Here is a 21,421-nt window from a genome sequence, read left to right as displayed (position 1 = left end):
TCCAGAATCGTTGGAATAACCTCCTGTTCTGAAGCTTCCTAATGCTGACGGGTCACTCGCTCACTCAGTTGAGGAAGGGTCCCAGCTCCCTTCCTTTGGACAGCCTCAGGGACTCAAAATGAAATGGAGCAAACGCTGGATGCAATGGTGCTGTCAGCAGATGGCAGGATCATGGTGTACGTGGCAATGTCACGGTGGGAGTGAAGCAGTAACTCAGATTCTGGGGGATGGGGTTCAAATCCCACCACAGCAATTTGGCTAAATTTCTGAAAGTTAGTTCCAAACAGTGAACGTGATGGTAATAAAAATCGAATCCAGTTCACTAATGCTTCTTCGCCAAGGAAATTTGCGGTCCTTACCTCGTCTTCCCTATATGTGAGGCGAAAGTGAGGACTGCAGATGCGGGAAATTAGTGTGGTGCTGGAAAAGCACAGCAGGGCAGGCAGCATCTGAGGAGAAGGAGAATCGACGTTTCGGGCAAAAGCCATTCAGGCAAAATTCCTAATGAAGGGCTTTTGCCTGAAATGTCGATTTTCCTGCTTCACGGACACTGCCTGACCTACTTTCCTCTATATGACTCCAGGCCCACAGCAAAGTGGTTAATGCTCAAGGTCAACCCAATGGTTAGCGTCATGGTGCCTGGGACCCAGGTTTGATTCCCACCTCGGGGCAACTGTCTGTGTGGAGTTTGCACGTTCTCCCCGTGTCTGTGTGGGTTTCCTCACAGTCCAAAGATGTGCAGGTCAGGGTGGATTGGCCATACTAAATTGACCATAGTGTCCAGGGATGTGCAGGCTAACCATGGGGTGATAGGGTAGGGTGTGGGGTTGGGTCTGGATGGAATGCTGTTCGGACCTGAAAGGATTCAGAAAAGATTTACAAGAATGCCTCCAGGGTTTGAGCTACAACGTTTTAATGGCATCTGGATGGGTCTATGAATAGGAAGGGTTTAGAGGGATATTGGCCAAGTACTGGTAAATGGGACTTAGGATATCTGGTCAGTGTGGACGATTTGGACTGAAGGGTCGGTCTGTATGCTGTACATCTCTAGGACTCGATGGGCCAAATGGCCTCTAAATGCACTGTGGCGATTCTGTGACAATCAGGAACCAAATGCTGGATTTCCGAGCAATACACACCTGTAAGGAAATAAAATCTAAAGAAACTGAGACAGTGGATAAAATCCGATTTTAGCAGTGAAATATGTTGAAGGAATATTCCAGAATCATTGGATGTTCAAGTTTGGGTTATGCTCTTAGTAGTTGGTGACAGGAGGTTCCAGCTAGTCCGATCTTTGTCAGAATATCACAATGTTAGCGAGTTTTGAGAAGATTTGTTGCTCAGGTTGAGGTTCTGGACGTAGGTTTGCTTGCTGAGCTGGAAGCTCATTTTCAGACATTTCGTCACCATACGCGTGGGCGGCACGGTGGCACAGTGGTTAGCACTGCTGCCTCACAGCGCCAGAGACCCAGATTCAATTCCCGCCTCAGGCGACTGACTGTGTGGAGTTTGCACGTTCTCCCCGTGTCTGCGTGGGTTTCCTCCGGGTGCTCCGGTTTCCTCCCACAGTCCAAAGATGTGCAGGTCAGGTGAATTGGCCATACTAAATTGCCCGTAGTGTTAGGTAAGGGTTAAATGTAGGGGTATGGGTGGATTGCGCTTCGGCAGGTCGGTGTGGACTTGTTGGACCGAAGGGCCTGTTTCCACACTGTAAAGTAATCTAATCTATACTAGGTAACATCTTCAGTGAGCCTCTGGATGAAGCACTGGCAGTGTAGCCCGCTTTCTATTCATATGTTTGGGTTTCCTTGGGTTGGTGATGTCATTTCCTGTAGTGACATCATTTCCTATGGTGATCCTAGAAGCATGGCATTCCAACCAGCACTCTATCAACAAACACATTGACTTGGATCCCATTTATCACTGAGAAAAAGAACAGGAAATGACATCACTATGGGAAGTAATGTCACCACAGGAAATGACATCACTGACACAAGGAAACCCAAACATATAAATAGAAAGTGGGCCATGCCACCAGTGCCTCATCTGGAGGCTCACTGAAGATGTTACCTAGTATTGTGACGAAACATCTGAAAATGAACCTTCCAGCTCAGTGAGCTAACCTATATTCATATCACAACGTATTTTATAATTGAAATTTCTCAAGCTTTCATTGCCAGCTGGGACTAATAAGGTGTTTCTGCCTCAATTCAGCTGACCATTTGCTGAGTTTAAGGTGCGCCTCACTCTACCTAATCTACTGTATTCGCTGCTCACAACGTGGTCTCATCTATGCTGGTGAGTCGAAGTGTAGACAGGGCGACCGGTTTGCAGAGCACCTACGTGCTGTCAGCAGAAATGACCCCTGGTTTCTCCCTGTCACTTTAACACACCACCACGTTCCCTTGGCCAAAGCCTCTGTCTCAGGTGTGCTGCTGTGCTCTGGTGAAGCTCAGCACAAGCTGAAAGAACAGCACCTCATTTTACACTTGGAGACTCTGCAGCAAAGGGCATGGTGGCTCAGTGGTTAGCACTGCTGTCTCACAGCATCAGGGACCCAGGTTCGATTCCAGCCTCAGGCAACTGTCTGTGTGGAATTTGCACATTCTCCCCGTGTCTGCATGGGTTTCCTCCGGGTGCTCCAGTTTCCTCCCACAATCCAAAGTTAGGTTGGATTGGCCATGTTAAATTGCCCATTGTGTTCAGGGACATATACGTTGGGTGCATTAGTCAGGGGTAAATATAGAATAATAGGGTAGAGGAATGGCTCTGGGTGGGTTACTCTTCAGAGGCTCAGTTTGGACTTGTTGGGCCGAAGGGCCTGTTTCCACATAGTAGGGGTTCTATGATTCTAGCCTCTGGACTCAATATCGAATTCAACAACTTTAGGGGCTTGAGGCATCTTCTCCCATGTCCTTACGCCAAACGCCCACACACTAGGCCTTGTTATCACATGGGCTGCAACCGCACATAACCCATTATCAGTCACTAACGTTCCCCATTAGGAGCTGTTCATTCCCCCAGGCTGACCTTTACCCTATTCCTTTGTCTGCTCAACTGTGTTTTACTCTCTCTCTCTGCCTTCCATCTCCACCCATCGTTTACCCCTTTCCCCACTCCATCTTTAGTACATATACCAACCTTTTCCTAGCTACAATCAGTTCCGAAGAAGGGTCACTGGACCCAAAACGTTGACTCTGTCTCTCTCTGCACAGATGCTGCCAGACTTGCTGAGTTTTCCCAGCAATTTCTGTTCATGTTAAGGTCTGAGCTGCCCAGTGACCCTCAGCAAAGCTGCTGTTCTTGATATTAGCCTAGACAGTGTACTGATGGGCTACGCTAGAGACAGGTACAATTGCAACATTTAAAGGGCATCTGGATGGGTACATGAATGGGAGGGATGGGGGCCAAGTGCTGGCAAATGGGACGAGGTCAGATTGGGATACCTGGTCGGCATGGATGAGTTGGGCCGAAGGGTCTGTCTCTGTGCTGTATGTCTCTATGACTCTGTTCAACTACAGAGTGCCTTGTGCTATATTAGCCCAAGGATCCTCCTGAGGTTGCCATCACTGAATCACAGGAAATTAGGAAATAGGAGCAGACCATTTTTCCCATCAAGCCTGCTACACCACTCACTTCCATGTTCCTGTACTATCTCCATTTCTCTTGTAATATCTAGATACCCATCCATCCATCTCTCCCTCTTGACCATGTCTGAGTCTCCCCAGTCCCTCTGGGACACAGCACTCCAAATACGCACCACCCCCTTGAGTGTGGAAATTCCTCCTCATCTCAGTCCAAAATGGCTGACCCCTTATTTCAAGATAATGTCCCCTCTACAAACTACTCGCCCGACCAAACGCCGGCCCCTTGTGCCACCTCAGCCAAAGGGAAACATTTCCTGCATCTACTTGGTCAAGCCCCATGTACCTTCACAACATCAGGATGTGATGTAGAAATACAGAGGAAGCTCAATTATCCGCCATTCGATTATCTGAATTTCAGATTATCCAGCAAGATCACAAGGTCCCGATTTTTTGCTAAACCATGTTATCCGAAATTCAATTAATCAAGCGAAGTACTCCCCGCTCCTGTCCTTCGGATAATTGAGGTTCCTCTGTATAGGAAATAGGAACAGGAGGAGGCTATTCAACCCATTCAAGCCTGTTTCCCCATTTAATATGATCACAGCCGCTTATCTGACTTCATCCCCTGTTCTCCCCATACTATCTGATCCCTTTAGTCCCAATAACTATATCTAACTCCTTACAATCATAGAATCTTTCGGTATGAAAACAGCCCAGTCTATGCCAATCACCAACCATCGATTTACATGAGGCCTTAACTGCTTCCTCTGGCAAAGAATACACAGGCTCCCCCCACTCTCTGGGTAAAGACAATTAGGAAAAAGGAGATTGAAGGGAGAACCTGATTGAGGTCTACAAAATCATGAAGGGTATAGACAGGGTGGATAGAGATAAGCTTTTTCCCAGGGTGAGGGATTCAATAACGAGAGCGTTCAAGGTGAGAGGTGGAAAGGTTAAGGGGCTACATGCGGAAAGTACTTTACCTAGAGGGTGGTAGGTGCCTGGAACGTGTTGCCAGAAAAGGTAGTAGAGGCAGGCACGGTAGATTCATTTAAGGTGTGTCTGGACAGATGCTTGAGTAGGTGGGGAGCAGAGGGATACAGATCCTTAGGATTTGGGCAACAGGTTTAGACAGTGGATTTGGATCGGCTCAGGCTTGGAGGGCCGAAGGGCCTGTTCCTGGGCTGTAAGTTTTGTTTGTTCTTTGTTCTCCTCATCCTCAGCCCTAAACGGCCAGCCACTTATCCTTCAACCCTGATTCTGGACTCCTCGGTTATCTGGAATATCCTTCCTGCATTTGCCTTGTCTCGTCCTGTTTGAATTTTATAGGGTTCCATGAGATTCCCCTGCCTCATTCCTCTTGTTGTAAGAACTTTGGATTCAGTTATACGGTGAACATAAGCCTCTCTTTGTACCTCAGTTCCACCATCCCAGGAGTCAGTCTGGTAAACCATCGCTGCCTTCCCTCCATCGCCAGAACATCCTTCCTCAGATAAGGAGATCAAAACTGGACACAATACTCAGGTAACTGAAGCCCTGCACAATGACAGCACTGCTCCTGTACTTGAATCCACTTAGTATGAAGGCCAACATAACCTTGCCCATGTTCAATGCCCACTACGTCCGAACGACCCAAAACACTTTAATGGCCAACTGATTGTAATGCCAACTTCTGCACTGCAAGATCCCACCAACAGCAAAGGCGACCAAATAGTTTCTTTTCTGGTGGCATCTGTTGATGGGGAACATTGGTCCAAAACTTGGAGTGTGCTTCCTTGCTTCTCATTAAGGTATCAGTCTTGGGTCGTTCTTATCCATGAGTGTGCGGCCAATAGAATTCAGTTTGAAGGCTCTTGGGTAGTACTGTGAGAGTGCAGCATTACCTCAACAACTCGAGTCTAGATCATGAGCTTTGGGGAGGGTCTGGAACCCGAAAGCTTTCTGACTGTCAACGCTGAACACTCCATCCTCACCCTTTCCAAACAATTAAGTCTGATGGTGATGGCTAGTGCGAGGTGACATAGCTTTAAATTGAGGGGTGATAGATATAGGACAGATGTCAGAGGTAGTTTCTTTACTCAGAGAGTAGTAGGGGTCTGGATCGCACTGCCTGTAACAATAGTAGACTCGGCATGTTTAAGGGCATTTAAATGGACATTAGATAAACACATGGGGTGGCACGGTGGCTCAGTGGTTAGCACTGTTGCCTCACAGCGCCAGGGTCCCAGGTTCGATTCCAGCCTCGGGCGACTGTCTGTGCGGAGTTTGCACATTCTCTGTGTGGGTTTCCTCCGGGTGCTCCGGTTTCCTCCCACATTCCAAAAATGTGCAGGTGAGGTGAATTGGCCATGCTAAATTGTCCATAGTTGTTAGGAACATTAGTCAGAGGGAAATGGGTCTGGGTGGGTTACTCTTTGGAGGGTCGGTGTGGACTTGTTGGGCCGAAGGGCCTGTTTCCACACTGTAAGGAATCTAATCTAATAATGGAATAGTGTAGGTTAGATGGGCTTCAGATTGGTTCCACAGGTCGGCGCAACATCGAGGGCCGAAGGGCCTGTACTGCGCTGTAATGTTCTCTGTTCTAAACCTTGATCATGTCCCCCCGAGTTGAGATCAGCACAGGAGCAATTCTTCACTGCCGGTCTTGATTTCGATCTCCGATGTTTTTATAACTAGCGACCAGAGAACATACTTTGAAAGAAAGTGCTGGAAAAAACAACTCAACAGGTCTGGCAGCATCTGCGGGGAGAAAGCAGAGTTACCGTTGCGGGTTCCAGTGACCCCCCCTTCCTGACGGTGGCTGGGTCAAGGTCGGTTTATGTGCAGAAGGTGGGGTGGGGACAGGCGGTTAAGGACAGTTGGGAGATAGAGACAAGAAAGATTGGAATGGAAACCCTTTGGGGGGGTGGGGGAAAGAGGAGCAGAACCTCTTCAGTGAGTTAAATGCAAAATAAAAAGCAGCTTGTTTTGATTGTTATATTTTAAAGGAAAAGGCACATATGATTTTGAATGCCCAATGATTTTCTCCCTCTGGTTCATTCACAGCTGTCGGTTAATCGTCAGTGCCTGGACAATCGAGGAGGAATTGGCTAACTCTACCCAAACTCATTTCATCATTGATTAAAGCTGTTCCCTTCAGCTCAAGACATTGTTCATTTGAATAGTTCACCTTGAACATGGGCAGAGGAGAGTGGGGATGATGTGCAACACACATTTGTGTCAACATAGTATGAATTCCAACGTCTGTGAGCATCTTTCTCCTCATGAAAGTATAACTTGATTCGCCAAGCTTGAACTCAGCAAATATCTCCTCATGATTGATACCATTTGGCTAATGGTTCCAACTGAAGTCACAAACAGATGGGGGGAGCTAATTGAACATTTACCTGAGCACATACAGGAATCGCCCGCTTTTTGAAAGTTCATTTTACGCCACTTAAGACTACCTGTTTTCGCTAACCGAAAGAAATCCAAAGAGGATTTTCGCTTTTACAAAAATAATGTTTCCCATTCAAATTAATGCTCTGTGCCATTTCAGCCTACGAAAGGTTTTCAAAGGAAAGGACTACTTTCGGATAGAGGAGGGATACCTGTATTAAGATGAAGGAGTTAGGAGGTATATACCTGTACCGTTTCACTCGGTGAATAAATGTGTACCCAGTGAATACTGGATCTAACTTCTGCCTCCTTCACAACCTGGTTATCAGGAGTAAAATGACACGGCGCTGTTAAATAGACTCCATGTGAGAGTCTGAACTAGTGACAAATGGGTTGCTCCAAGTGCTAAGACTTATCCCAGAGAGGTGGGGAGACACTCAGAACCCAAACAGCTGAAGGACGGACTGCACGCTGTAAACCATGGGACCAGAGTTAGAAGAACATTTGAGGGATTAAAGAGATAGTGGCTCCCATGTGGTAGGAACATTGGATTCAATTATGCAACAATCTTATCTCCACGCTGGTCTCCAACACACTGACATCTTGCTCCCTATTCTATTCATGGGAATTGGGTATCCCCATCAAGGCCAGGCTTTCTTGCCCATTTCCTGCTTGGACTGAGAAGTTTAACAGGATGTTTTCGGTTGAGGCTGTGGGTCATGTGTAGGCCCAGACTGGGCAAGCACGACAGATTTCCCTCCCTAAAGGACATCGGTGAACCAGAACAACAATTGGTGATCAATTGAAAAAAAAAAATCCAACAACCTGAGGGGAGATTGAGAGAATATTTACTCTTTTCGGAGATTTTAAAGGGGCTAGTGGTCACTGTTTAAAACCTCAGAGGTGACCCACTAACCACAGAGATAAGGAATTGGATTTTCTCTCAGAAGATGATGAAAAGGCAGCCGAGGAGGGGTTTTTGAGGCCCTGTTATAGGAAGGATATTATTAAACTTGAGAGGGTTCAGAAACAATTTACAAGGGGTTGGTGGGTTTTAGCTATAGGGAGAGGCTGAATGGGGCTGTTTTCCCTGGAGCGTCAGAGGCTGAGGGGTGACATTATAAAGGTCTATAAAATCATGAGGGGCATGGATAGGGTGAATAGCCAAGGTCTTTTCCCTGGGGTGGGGGAGTCCAAGACTGGGGGAGATGTTTTGAAGATGAGAGGAGAAAGGTTGAAAAAAGACATGAAGGGCAACTTTTTTAACACAGAGAGTGGAATGAACGTCCAGAGAAAGTGGTGGATGCAGGTACAGCTACAAGATTTGGATAAATAGGAAAGGTTTGGAGGGATATGGGCCCGGAGCAGGGAGGTGGGCCTTGTTTAGTTTGGGATAATGGTTGGCATGATCATGATGAATGGTGGAGCAGGCTCAAAGGGCTGAATGGCCTCCTCCTGTCTTCTATGTTTCTACTTAGCTGTCGTAAAGGTGAGGTCTCACTGCAAATGGTTGTAGGGCGTGCAATCCCTGAAGTAATCACGCTGATCGTGGAAGCTGGCCAAATGGCCTGAGCTGAGTTTGGGGCAAGATGGCGTCTCCTGTTCTGCACCTTCAATAGAGTGAGTGGGGTGCCCTCTCCAAAAAAAAAACACAGCCCATCTGTGAAGATGTGGAGGAGCTGGTGTTGGACCGAGGTAGACAAAATTAAGAATCACACGACACCAGGTTATAGTCCACCAGGTGTATTTGGAAGCACTAGCTTTCGGAGCGCCACTCCTTCATCAGGTGGTTGTGGAGACACTGTCAGGGACACTGTGAGTTTAGACACTGAGTCCAGACACTGTCAGAGCCACCATGAACCAGTTAATGTCACAGACACTCCACAACCACCTGATGAAGGAGCAGCGCTCCGAAAGCTGGTGCTTCTAAATAAACCGATTGGACTATAACCTGGTGTTGTGTGATTTTTAACCACATCGGCAGGAACAGCAAAGTAACAGTGATCAGCTCACGCGCTACATATAAGCTTAGAAAATGACTGTTTGCTCACACTTTCCATTCACTGTGAACTTGTTAACTCCCTTCAACAACAACAAAAAAATGATGCTTAGGGTTTAAATGTTTGGAATGGTAAGCTATCTGATGCTGCAAGGTCGCTTTCCCTGTTAAGCATTTTCCGAATGGAAAGTACAACAAATTCAGCAATTAACCAATATCGAGAAACATTTTTGACATTGATTTAAATATAAATATTTCAAATTATTTCTTAACTTCTACTCTGACACAAGATAAACTGAATATGTTTTATAGTTTAAACATCATTTTCTGCAAGAACTGATACAATACTGATCACATCACAGCCACCGATCATAGTCACAGAAAGACCACAGAAATATTACAGACACTGAGAGATCAGGCACATGTGACAGTCGCTGAGGGACCAGACAGAGGGTACAACCAGACAATGACATTTTCACTGAGACCAGACACTAAGGGATTAGAGATATGTCACAGCTACTCAGAGACCATACACTGTAAGGGACGCTGTGAGAACAGACCCTATCTGGGACAGACTGAGACCAGACACTGTCAGGGACACAGTGAGACCAGACACTGTCTGGGACGCTGTGAGACCAGACACTGTCTGGGATGCTGTGAGACCAGACACTGTCTGGGACAGACTGAGACCAGACACTGTCGGGGACGCTGTGAGACCAGAACTGTCTGGGAGACTGTGAGATCAGACACTATTTCGGAGACTATGAGACCAGACACTGTCTGGGACAGAGTGAGACCAGACACTGTCTGGGACACTGTGGGACCAGACACTATATGGGAGACTGTGAGGCCAGACACTGTCAGGGACACAGTGAGACTAGACACTGTCAGGGACACAGTGAGACCAGACACTGTCTGGGACACAGTGAGACCAGACACTATATGGGAGACTGTGAGGCCAGACACTGTCTGGGACACAGTGAGACAAGACACTGTCTGGGAGACTGTGAGTCTAGACACTGTCAGAAACAGTGTGAGTCTAGATAGTATAAGGGACACTGTGAATCCATACACACAAACACACACAGACACACACACAGACAGACACACACAGACACACAGACACAGACACCGGCACACACACACAGACACAGACACAGACAAAGACACACACACACCTTGCCCGCAGCATGTTACGAAGAGAGTTCCATTCAAAATAAGCAGTCATCTCACTATTTCAGAATTTTGCTGAACATCACAACGCTGAATCTAAGACTCCAGAACGTTAAACTCATCCTATCTTACATCTCGATATACAATTATGTTAAACTCATCCTATCTTACATCTCGATATACAATTATGTTTAATACAAAGGAGATGGCTTTGCAGGATAACCACCTCAGGTGCAGGAATAACTCAGACTTAGCAGAATCAGGCTTTATGGAGCGCTGACCTTCCCCCACTATCCAGTAGAGAGTATTGGTTGATGATTGAAGTGTTCCAGTCACAAACTCCTCAGATCCTGATAACTCTTTCCTGCTCACAGCGGGATCTGGACAATGTTGGGCTGAGTTAAGTCACACAAGTCTCACCACACAAATGGCATCTCCAACAAGACAGAATCTAACCATCTTGCCTTCGCATTCAAAGTCATGACCATTGTTAAATACACCATGATCCTGTTGGGTGGGGAAGTGCCCAGTGCCTGTCCATTGTCTGTACCCATTGATGGGATAATCGCTGTTTGCCTGGATTAGTGTGACACCCTACACTATCCAGGTCAGAGTATCGCATTCAATGAGGAACTCAGCCAGCCACGCGCATTGGCATGTACCATCTACAAGATATCCTCCGTTTACTGGCCAAGCCTCCTTTTCACTGCACTTTCCAAGCTCTTGACCTCTAACACCGAGAAGGACAAGGGGCAGCAGAGTCATGGGATCACCACCCTCTGCAAGTCCCCCACACACCGCAATGGCTTTACAAATATCACACCCTTATGGTGACCAAATGCTGGGACTTCCTTCCTAGGGGCATTGTGGGTGTACCTCCGCTGTATGGACTGCTGTAGTTCAAGATGGAAGCTCACCACCATCTTGAAGATTAAAAGAGGGAAGGCCAGCGAAGCTAACAGTTGAATAAAGAAAACATTGTAAAATATCTGAGTACCGTAATATTTTCCAGCATTGTGCTCAGGGCATCATTTTATAGACATTATTAACATCGCCTCCCCCACCTCGGTCCATTATAAATTAATTCAGTCTGTATGACAGTTAGTTCAAGAGTTTGATCCCCATTTCAGGTTGAGGTAGGCCTGGGTTGGTACCATCTGGGAGGCTGAGAAACAGAGTTAAGGCATGAGGGTGGTGAGGCGAAGGTAAGGCCAGAATAAAGCCCCCCCCGCCCCCGTCATTTTCAAGGGTCAAAGTTTGCAGGGTCACAGCCAAACATGCAACAGAAGTTACTGGAGTCAGTCAATATTGGGCGAATGCCCTCTTCTCCACCCTTCACTGAGCCAGTCTCAACGTGCCTGGTAACCACCTTGTTGCCTCAAGTGCCCATCACCGTCCTTCGCTCGCTGGGTGCCTCCTCATTCCCCTTTGTCAGGCCTTGAGGAAAACCTATGTCTCACGCTCTCTTTCCCAAGCCTTCCTCCCAGGCCTTCGTCAACACAGTGAGATGCTCTGCTGTTTCAACGGCTCTTGGAAGGTGTTATTGCTGCTGCGGAGCGACATCGAGAAACGGCAGCAGAGGATCCTCTGAATGTTCCGGAACACGGACTTGCGAAGGATGATGAAGAGCCAGGGATCAACTATGGGGTTCAAGGCGTAGAAACGGAAGGCCATGAGGTCCTTCTCTTCTATATTGTCGGGTCTGATCGCGTTGATGAATCCACGAATCTGCAGGAACGAGAGGGAATACAAAAAGACACACGATGACCATCAACATCCATCTACATAACCTTGTCATTAGAAGTCTGATTCTAAACAGCCAAAAGTCACACAATGCCAGGTCATAGCCCAATAGGATTACAGATATCCCCCGTTTCTGGAAAGTTCGTTTTATGTCACTTTGCTTTTATGAGGGACCGACATTAGTATCTGTTTTGACAAACCAAAAGAAATCTGAAGAGGATTTTTGCTTTTATGAGAAGAGGCAAAATTTTTCCCACAAAAATGAATGCTTCTTCGCTCGACGCCATTTCGGCCTACGAAAGGTTTCATAGGAACGCCCTACTTTTGGATGGCAGGGGGGATTACCTGCATTGAAAATCGCAATCTTTGGGAGCGCTATCCCTTTGTCAGGTGAAGTGACATGTGATTTCAAATCAACCTGTTGGACTATAACCTGGTGTTGTCTGACTCCTGACATGGTCCACCCCTGTTCAACACTGGCACCTCCACAACATAATTCATACATAGCATCACTGGGCACGCCCAGCATTTGCTGCTCATCCCAACTGTCCCTTGAACTGATTGACTCTGAACCGTCCCCTAAATAGCCTAAAGAGCATCCAAATATAATGTTAATTGTTCATGAAAGGGCAATGGTGGATTGATATTTGATATTTCCCATTTTTTAAAATAGGTATTCATGTTTAACCTTAACGCCTTGGAGTATTAAGGTAGGGAGGTCTTGCTAAAACTTGCAAAGCTTTAGTCAGACCACAACAGTTTGAATCACTACGGAGTGGAAGAAGGCTATTCGGCCCATTGGATCAGGAATCACATGTAGGCCAGACCAGATAAGGATGGCAGATTTCCTTCCCAAAAGGGGATTTCATCAACCAGATGGATTTATAAACAACAATCAGCAAAAGTTACGTCAAAATGAAACAATATTTTTAATTCCAGATTTTGTTGAATTCAAATTTCACCATCAGGCACGGTGGGATTCGATCCTGGAGCTTTGCATCACGATTAACCCTTTGCTACCTAGCCCTTAAATCACATGGCAACTGGTGAATGACATCAGAAAGAGAGGTCCACGGTTCCAATCAAATCTCTCCAACATTTTTGAAATTTAATTGCCGTTTCATTCCTTGCTCTTATGAAAAAAGAGAAATTATGTCATTTGAGAAATCTAACTTTGCGCATGCATACGTCCTGTGTCATGCAGGTAAAGGAAGTGATTAAGACTGCAAATGTTAAGTTGATTTTGATTACAAGAAGATGTGAGTAGTCAGGTAAAGGTATTTGATGTATCAAACAGACAGCAGCAGTAGCGCACGGTGGCTCAGTGGTTAGCACTGCTGCCTTACAGCATCAGGGACCCAGGTTCAATTCCAGCCTTGGGTGACTGTCTGTGTGGAGTTTGCATGTTCTCCTTGTGTCTGTGTGGGTTTCCTCCTTCATTCCAAAGATCTACAGCTTAGACAGACTGACCATGCTACATTACCCTGTAGTGTGTAGGCTAGGTGGGTTAGCCATGGGGAATGTAGGGTTACAGGGATGAGGTAGGTCTGATTGGAACACTCTGCAGATGGGAGGGTGGGTGTGGAACTGATGGGCCAAATGACCTGCTGTACAGATTCTACGATATCAAAGGAAGGAATCAAAAGTGCTGTGGTCTGACTAATGCCTTGTACTGTTTTAGCTATGCCTCCCTACTATAATACTGCAAGGCGTAAAGGCTAAACATGAATATGTATAAAAACATGGGAAATATCAAATATCAATCCACCATTGTCCTTTCACAAACGATTAACATCCACTTTAGGTTTGAGATTTCAATTGAAATGCTTATTAGCACACTGTGTTCCAGTCACTTGAGGAGATATGGTATCAGAGAGATTATTTTGCTGGAATAATCACACGGAAAATTGGTTTCAAATCCCACCCTCACTCTCGTGACTTTTATATTTACTTATTTAACATTTAAAACATAAATAAGACTGTTTTGGGTTAACAATCAAGTGAGAGTTTGTTTCTGTTTGAAAGGAACAGGTTCGATGGGATTGGTGATTTAAAGAACTGACAGTTACTGAGACATGGAACTTGCTGGTGATGATAACGTGATCTGGAAAATTTGGGCTGTGTGGAATGATTATCTCAGGCTAATAGTGGTTTTCACCTGATGTGACGGGGGGAGGGGGGGAAGTGAACCTGATAGACATCTGGGAAAGACTGTCCATATAATTCTTCACATCTCCTGGATGTGAGGCTTTGCCTAAGAGTTCCATAAGAAGTGTAGAATTCATACAGCGTGGACGGAGGTCACAAAAATTACAAAATCGTTGACACAATACCTTGCAAGGACTGTAACAAACACTACATTGGACAAACAGGCAGGAAACTAGCCACCAGGATACATCAACTAGCCACAAAAAGACATGACCCTCTCTCATTAATATCCTTACATACAGATAAGGAAGGACACCACTTCAATTGGGAGAACACATCCATCCCAGGACGAGCCAAACAGAGACATTCACGAGAATTCCTAGAAGCATGGCATTCCAACCGGAACTCTATCAACAAACACATTGACTTGGATTCCATTTACCACCCCCTGAGAAAAAGATCAGGAAGTGACATCACCAAAGGTAATGAGATCACCACAGGAAATGACATCACCAACCCAAGGAACCCTAAACACATAAATAAAAAAAAAAGGGCCCAACCACCAGTGCTTCGTCCGGAGGCTCACTGATGATGTTACCTCGTATAATGACGAAATGTCTGAAACAGAACCTTCCAGCTCAGCGAGCAAACCTACATCCGGAGAGATCTTTGTTTGATTGGCAGGATTTGACAAGTGAAGTGTTGCTGGGATATCAATAACTTTGTTGAGGGGAGTGGAGGGCACAGCAGCTAAATTTGCAATGGTGACCAAGATAAGGAGGAAATGGTCTTGACGAAGACATGAGGAAGTTGTCAAGGTATCCAGACAGGGTTGAGGGAGTGGGCAGTAACCTGATAGGTGGCGTATAACGTGGGAAAGCATGTACTTTAAGAGCAAGAATTGTTATGGCCAGACCAGACCCTCCCACAAAGTAGCCTTAAGAAAGTAGCCTTAACCCTAACATTTTCTCAAAGGTAGATGTGAAGTTTCTGTTCTCGATGCAATGCGACTGGTCAAACTACTCGTAGTTAAAATATATCAAAGAAAGAGCAATTTAGAATAAATTTATTGGAAAATTTAACTGAATAATAGATACGGTAATTATTACTATTACTAATTATTACTGTTGTTACAAATTAACTGTTCCAATATTGTAAAATCCCATAAACACACCCCTTGACAAAAACAAAATGCAAATTCAGACAGAGATTCTTACATGCAGTTCTCTAATCCAGGAGGGAAAAAAATCAAGAGAAAATTCAGAGACTAGCAACCAGGAGACATTCACTGAAGATTCCAACTCCGTTGAGACCCCAATAGCTTCTGCTTAAAGCTAAACCTAAAAACTAAACAAAACTGGCCTGTGAAAGCTGACCACACCCATTCAGGCTACTTCTGTTGTTTCAACTTAAAAAAAAAAACCAGGACCTGTCCAGTCCAATAGTTCTGGTAGACTGCTCAGTGTCTCTGTCTCACAACCTCTCTTCAAAATAATCAGGACAAAATAATCTCTTCAAGTCTCAGCATCATTACAGATTTTTTAAAAAAGCGAGGTATTACTTCAGTAGAGAACAAGGGTAGAATTTCGTAGAGTAGACAGCTTTGGGACTACTGCTGCATGAGTAAGCAGGTGTAGCACATAATGGAGGAGGCTAAGGCAATGTCACACTTTATTAATGAGTGGAATTAAACATTAAAGTAAGGAGGCTATGCTTCCTTTATACCAGGCATCAGTGACATAGCAGTGCAAACATTGTTTGCGGCAGATAGTAAGGACTGCAGATGCTGGGAATCAGAGTCAATAAAATGTGGAATTGGAAAAACACAGGGAGGTCAGGCAGCATCAGAGGAGCAGGAAAGTCAGGACCCTTCATCAAGACTGTATGCTATTTTCTCTATATTGAAGGAAAGATACCAATACTTCAGAGGTGAGGTTTACTCAATTGATACCTGGAATAAGTGGGTTGTCTGAGGAGGAAAGATTAGATAGACTGAGCTTGTTACCACTGGAGTTTAGAATCCTTGCAGTGTGGAAGCAGGCCATTCAGCTCATCGAGTTCACACCACCCCTCCGAACAGCATCCCGCCAGACCCTGCATTTCCCATTGGCTAACTTACCCAGCCTGCTCATCCGTGGACACTGTGAGCAATTTAGCGTGGCCAATCCACCCTGATATACACAGCTTTGGATTGAGGGAGGAAACCGGAGCACCCGAAGGAAAGCCAGGGGGCAGACACGGGGAGAACATGCAAACTCCACACAGATAGCCACCCGAGGCTGGAATCGAACTCAGGCAGTAGTGCTAACCACTGAACCAACTCAAAGGAGAGTTAGGGATGGCTTAATTGAAGTGCGTAAGATCCTGAGCGGACTTGACAAAGTTGGATATGATAGGAACGGTTCTTCCTGTCCAGAATTTTAAAATTCCGGTCACCTCATTCAGGACAGATAGGAGAAGCAGTAATGTTCTCTCAGAGGATTGTGGGTATTTGGAACACTCTGCCTCAGAAAATGGAGGAGGTTGGGAAGGAGTCACCGAATAGTTTTAAGACAGAGGTGATAAGAGTCTTGTCAGGCAGAGGATGGAACGGTTATTGGGGATAGATCAAAGTGTGGAAATCAAACCAGAAACATAATTGTGTGGAGCAGACAAATAGGCTCCTACTTCATATGCCTGCAAGCTCATAATTTTGTGGTTGTAGAGATGTACAGCACGGAAACAAACCCTTTCCTCCACTCGTCCATGCTGATCAGCTATCCTAAATTAATCTCGTCCCATTTGCCAGCATTCGGCCCATATCCCTCTAAACCCTTCGTATTCATATACCAATTCAGCTACCTTTTAAAGGTTGTAATTGTACCAGCCTCCACCACTTCCTCTGGCAGCTCATTCCATACACGTACCACCCTCTGTGTGGAAACATTGCCCCTTAGGTCCCTTTTATATCTTTCCCCTCTCACCCTAAACCTATGCCCTCTCGTTCTGGCCTCCCCGACCCCAGGGAAAAGACATTGCCAATTTACCCTATCCATGCCCCTCATGATTTTATAAAATATAGGTTGTGTTTAATGAGTTGGTTAATTTACCTGTTCTTTAATTTGATCAGAAGTCACATCACCACATCAGGTTATAGTCCATTGGGTTTATTTAACAGGTGCTGCCCCTGTTGGAAGTGTGGGACTTCACTGGAACAGCGCTCCGAAAGCTTGTGATTTCAAATAAACCCATTGGACTATAACCTGGTGTCGTGTGACCTCTGACCTTGTCCAACCCAGGCACCTCCACCTCATGGCTTTAATTTGACGCATTAGTTGCTGGTTAAGTAATGTTTGATCGCTTTTGGTTTGTCTGTTACAGTAAAAGTCTTAAGATGAAGTGGATCAAGTGTTATTTGATCCATTCCGTTAATCACTGGGAAGTCTAGTTCTTTTTAAATGTGATAAGTCTCCTCAGGGATTTTAACAATGCACACAGGGATTTCAGACAGACAAAGACTCGAACTTTTATTATTATGCAGAGATATTCCAATGCAATCTTTCCTCACTCCCCCACAGTATGTTGTAATGCATAACAGTTCCTGACCAGGCAGCCAATATAATACATGGAGTTCAATCCTGCTCTTGTTATTTCATGGCAACTATGATAACAACGTGCATTTAGATAACACCGCCAGCATCATAAACCTCACGAGGCACTTAGTAGGAACATAACTGGATAAAATTTGACAGCGAGACGAGTTAAGTTCAGGCCATCTCTGACGGGTGGTGTTAAGGAGGTTTGAGGAAGGAAGAGGAGTTTCATCGGACCCAGATAACTGAAGGCACACAGCCAACTGGGTTGATCAAGAGGTCAGAATTAAGGAAGCAAGAGAGACCTTGGAGGAACGGAAAAAAAAAGTTTGGAAAACAAGCTAAAGATCAATTCAACCAAACATCTCTCCCAATCGCTATATTAAATTTGCACGTTGTCTCCAGGATTTTCTTGACTGCTTTGTTGCAATTTGAACACTTTAATGGAAGTTGGAAGGCTCAATTTCAGGCAAGCCTTTTTTTTTCTCCAGTACAATTGCAAACTCTTTATGGCTTTGATCGTAACAGCTTTGTTTACTTTTCGAGACTAATAAAACTAGTTCAAAAATCTTACGATTCAATTATCTCCAAAACAGGCACAAAACCCAATTTCCCCTCATGTCCCTGCTTGTCAAAGATAATTCTAACCCAGAGTTTTTTGAAAAGCTACTGTCAAGTATGATGAGGTCACCTCTCCGCGTTTCATTTCTGTGAATTTTCTGCGTTAGTGAGATATGCTAATATTGATTAATGCGATCCTTTGGCAACTTGTACATCACATGTCTGCTTTCGGCACTCCCTTGGGTAACATACAGCGTGCTGCCCCTGTTGGAAGTGTGGGACTTCACCTGACGAGGGAGCACTTCCAGGACAGGGATAGCATGGGACTAGACACAAAGTAAAGCTTCCCCATCTCTTTTAAACAGAAAGTAAAGCTCTCTCTACACTGTCCCCACTAAACAATCCCAGGAGGGTACATTGTGGGATTAGATACGGATTAAAGCTCCCTCTACACTGTCCCCATCAAACACTCCCAGGACAGGACAGCACGGGGTTAGATATAGAGTAAAGCTCTGTCTACACTGTCCCCATCAAACACTCCCAGGACAGGGACAGCATGGGTTTGGATACAGAGTAAAGCTCCCTCTACACTGTCCTTGTGAAACACTTCCAGGACAAAGACAGCATGGGTGTGGATACACAGTAAAGCTCCCTCTACACTGTCCCTGTGAAACACTCCCAGGACAGGCACAGCACGGGGTTAGATACACAGTAAAGCTCCCTCTACACTGTCCCTGTGAAACACTCCCAGGACAGGGACAGCATGGGTGTGGATACACAGTAAAGCTCTCTCTACACTGTCCCCATCAAATACTCTTTCTGCATTGTATCAGTTATTCTCAGAAGGGGGTGATGTGTAAAGCCCTGCCGGTCCAGGAGTCTTGCTGCCTGGATGTGGAAGCTGTATTCTGTTCGTCAATAGTTTGCACAGGAAATATTAAAAGGAGTACACGTGAATTCGACCCTGGGCTTATCTGTCCCATCGAGCTACTGGAACCTAACTCCAGAATTGTAATGCTCTGCTGACGCTCTCTCTGTTCCTGTCAGTGTTGGAATCCTCTGTTCTCTAGTGCAGCGAGAGACAAATATAAACATGCTCACTTCACTTTGTTCACGAAACCCATGCCATGGCATCTGATAAATATTATTCTGACCAAATAATTCAGGGCCACTCTCTCAATATTAGAACCAGATGGATCACCAAGACTGCTCTGGAAAACAAGCCTATTGTTTCCTCGTTCTGGGACTCCAGACGTTCATATCGGGTCATTTTAACTCCAGCCCCTGCTCACTTTGTTAATTAACGCTCTTGCGGCCTGGTCAGAGGCAGAGAGACCCCCCCTGACTCTGCCCCTCTCGGTCTGCAGACTAGTGTCAGTAACATTATGGAGACACAGGTCAAAGTGCCACGCTGGGAGCTGGTGCAAGTTTAAGTTTAACTCGGGATTCGAAAGCTAGTCTAAAAGGGTGACTGTGACTCTGGAAAACGTTGGGGAAACTCAGTAAACAGTGGAGAGAGAGAAAAACAGCATGAATGTTTCAGACCTGCTGAGTTTCTCCAGCTCTCTGTCTGTGTGGCGGTTTCAGATTTCTAGTACCCGCAATACTTGGCCTTTATATGACTGAGAATGTATCATTGTGAAAACCCACCTGGTTCTTCAATGCCTTTTTGGGAGGGGAATCTGCCAAACCATACCTGGTCTGGCCTCCATGTGACTCCAGACCCACAGCAATGTTTAGGGACCATGTAGATTTCAGGACACAACATCAAACGGAAAACCGAACACTTTCTTCTGTGTCATTTACTCATCGCCGCACTATTCACAGGATCTGGGTGTCGTTGGTCAGGCCAGTATATTTTGCCCATCTCTAATTGCCCAGAGGGCAATTAAGAATCAACCACATTGCCGCAGGTCTGGAGTCACGTGTAGGCCAGATCAGGTAGATTCATAGAATCCCTACAGTATGAAAACAGGCCATTTGGCCTAACAAGTCCACACCAATCCTCTGAAGAATAACCCACCCAAACCCATTCCTCTACCGTATTACTTTACATTTCCCCCTGACTAATGCACCGAATCTACACATCCCTGACAACTATGGGGCAATTTAGCATTGTTAATCCACCCTAACCTGCACATCATTGGACTGTGGGAAGTAAGCGGGGCACCCGCAGGAAACCCTTGCAGACATGGGGGAGACTGTGGGTAAGGATGGCAGATTCCTCCCCGAAAGGGGCATGAGTGAAGCAGCTGCGATTTCCCAATGACCAGGAGAAAGTGAGCACTGCAATACTGGAGATCAGAGTCCAAGAGTGTGGTGCTGGAAAAGCACAGTCGGTCAGGCAGCATCTGAGGAGCAGGAGGATTGATGATTCAAGCATAAGGCCTTCGTCATCAGCCAGTGATGCCGACATCTCAAAGACGGGTGAAGAAAAGTGCTCAATAAACGGCAGTGTGAAAACTAAACAACTCATCGGCTCATGCTGCCAGTGGATGCTGGCCTTGCTTTGACATTGAATAACCTGACAGAGTCTTCAGCGCCTACTGAACAGAATGTTGGCTTTAATCTCTCAGCCAGCAGCTGGAGTACATGACAACACAGCACTCCTTCAGTATAGCAGTCGTGTCCCTGACAAGGCAGCCCGCTTTCAGTGTAGCAGTAGTGTCTCTGACAATACAGCACTCCGTCAGTATCGCAGTAGCGTCTATGAGAAGACAGCACACCTTCAGTACAGTAGTGTCTCTGACAAGACAGCACTCCTTCAGTACAGCAGTAGTGTCTCTGACAAGACAGCACTCCTTCAGTACATCAGTAGTGTCTCTGACAAGACAGCACTCCTTCAGTACAGCAGTAGTGTCCCTGACAAGACAGCACTCCTTCAGTATAGCAGTAGTGTCTGACAAGACAGCACTCATTCAGTACAGCAGTAGTGTCTCTGACAAGGCAACATTCCTTCAGTACAGCAGTAGTGTCTCTGACAAGACAGCACTCCGTCAGTATCGCAGTAGTGTCTCTGACAAGACAGCACTCCTTCAGTACAGCAGTAGTGTCCCTGACAAGACAGCACTCCTTCAGTAAAGCAATAGTGTCTCTGACAAGACAGCACTCCTTCTGTATAGCTGTAGTGTCTCTGACAAGACAGCACTCCTTCAGTACAGCAGTAGTGAGCCTGACAAGACAGCACTCTTTCAGTACAGCAGTCGTGTCTATGAGAAGACAGCGCTCCTTCAGTATAGCAGTAGTGTCTCTGACAAGAC

General features: G+C 45.7%; 1 protein-coding gene across 1 annotated transcript in view; it reads right to left on the bottom strand.

Moving 5' to 3' along the window:
• Nucleotides 1-10,308: 10,308 nt before the first annotated feature.
• Nucleotides 10,309-21,421, bottom strand: part of ptgir (prostaglandin I2 receptor) — a 62,302-nt gene continuing 51,189 nt past the window's right edge. The window contains exon 2 of the mRNA XM_043680898.1: nt 10,309-11,865. Within this exon, the coding sequence (XP_043536833.1) occupies nt 11,632-11,865 (234 nt within the window). The 3' untranslated portion in view covers nt 10,309-11,631. The remainder of the gene's footprint in view (nt 11,866-21,421) is intronic.

The sequence above is a fragment of the Chiloscyllium plagiosum genome, chromosome 41 (genome assembly GCF_004010195.1).
Source record: "Chiloscyllium plagiosum isolate BGI_BamShark_2017 chromosome 41, ASM401019v2, whole genome shotgun sequence".
In the NCBI taxonomy this organism is placed as follows: domain Eukaryota; kingdom Metazoa; phylum Chordata; class Chondrichthyes; order Orectolobiformes; family Hemiscylliidae; genus Chiloscyllium; species Chiloscyllium plagiosum.
This window is presented reverse-complemented; position numbering and strand designations above follow the sequence as displayed.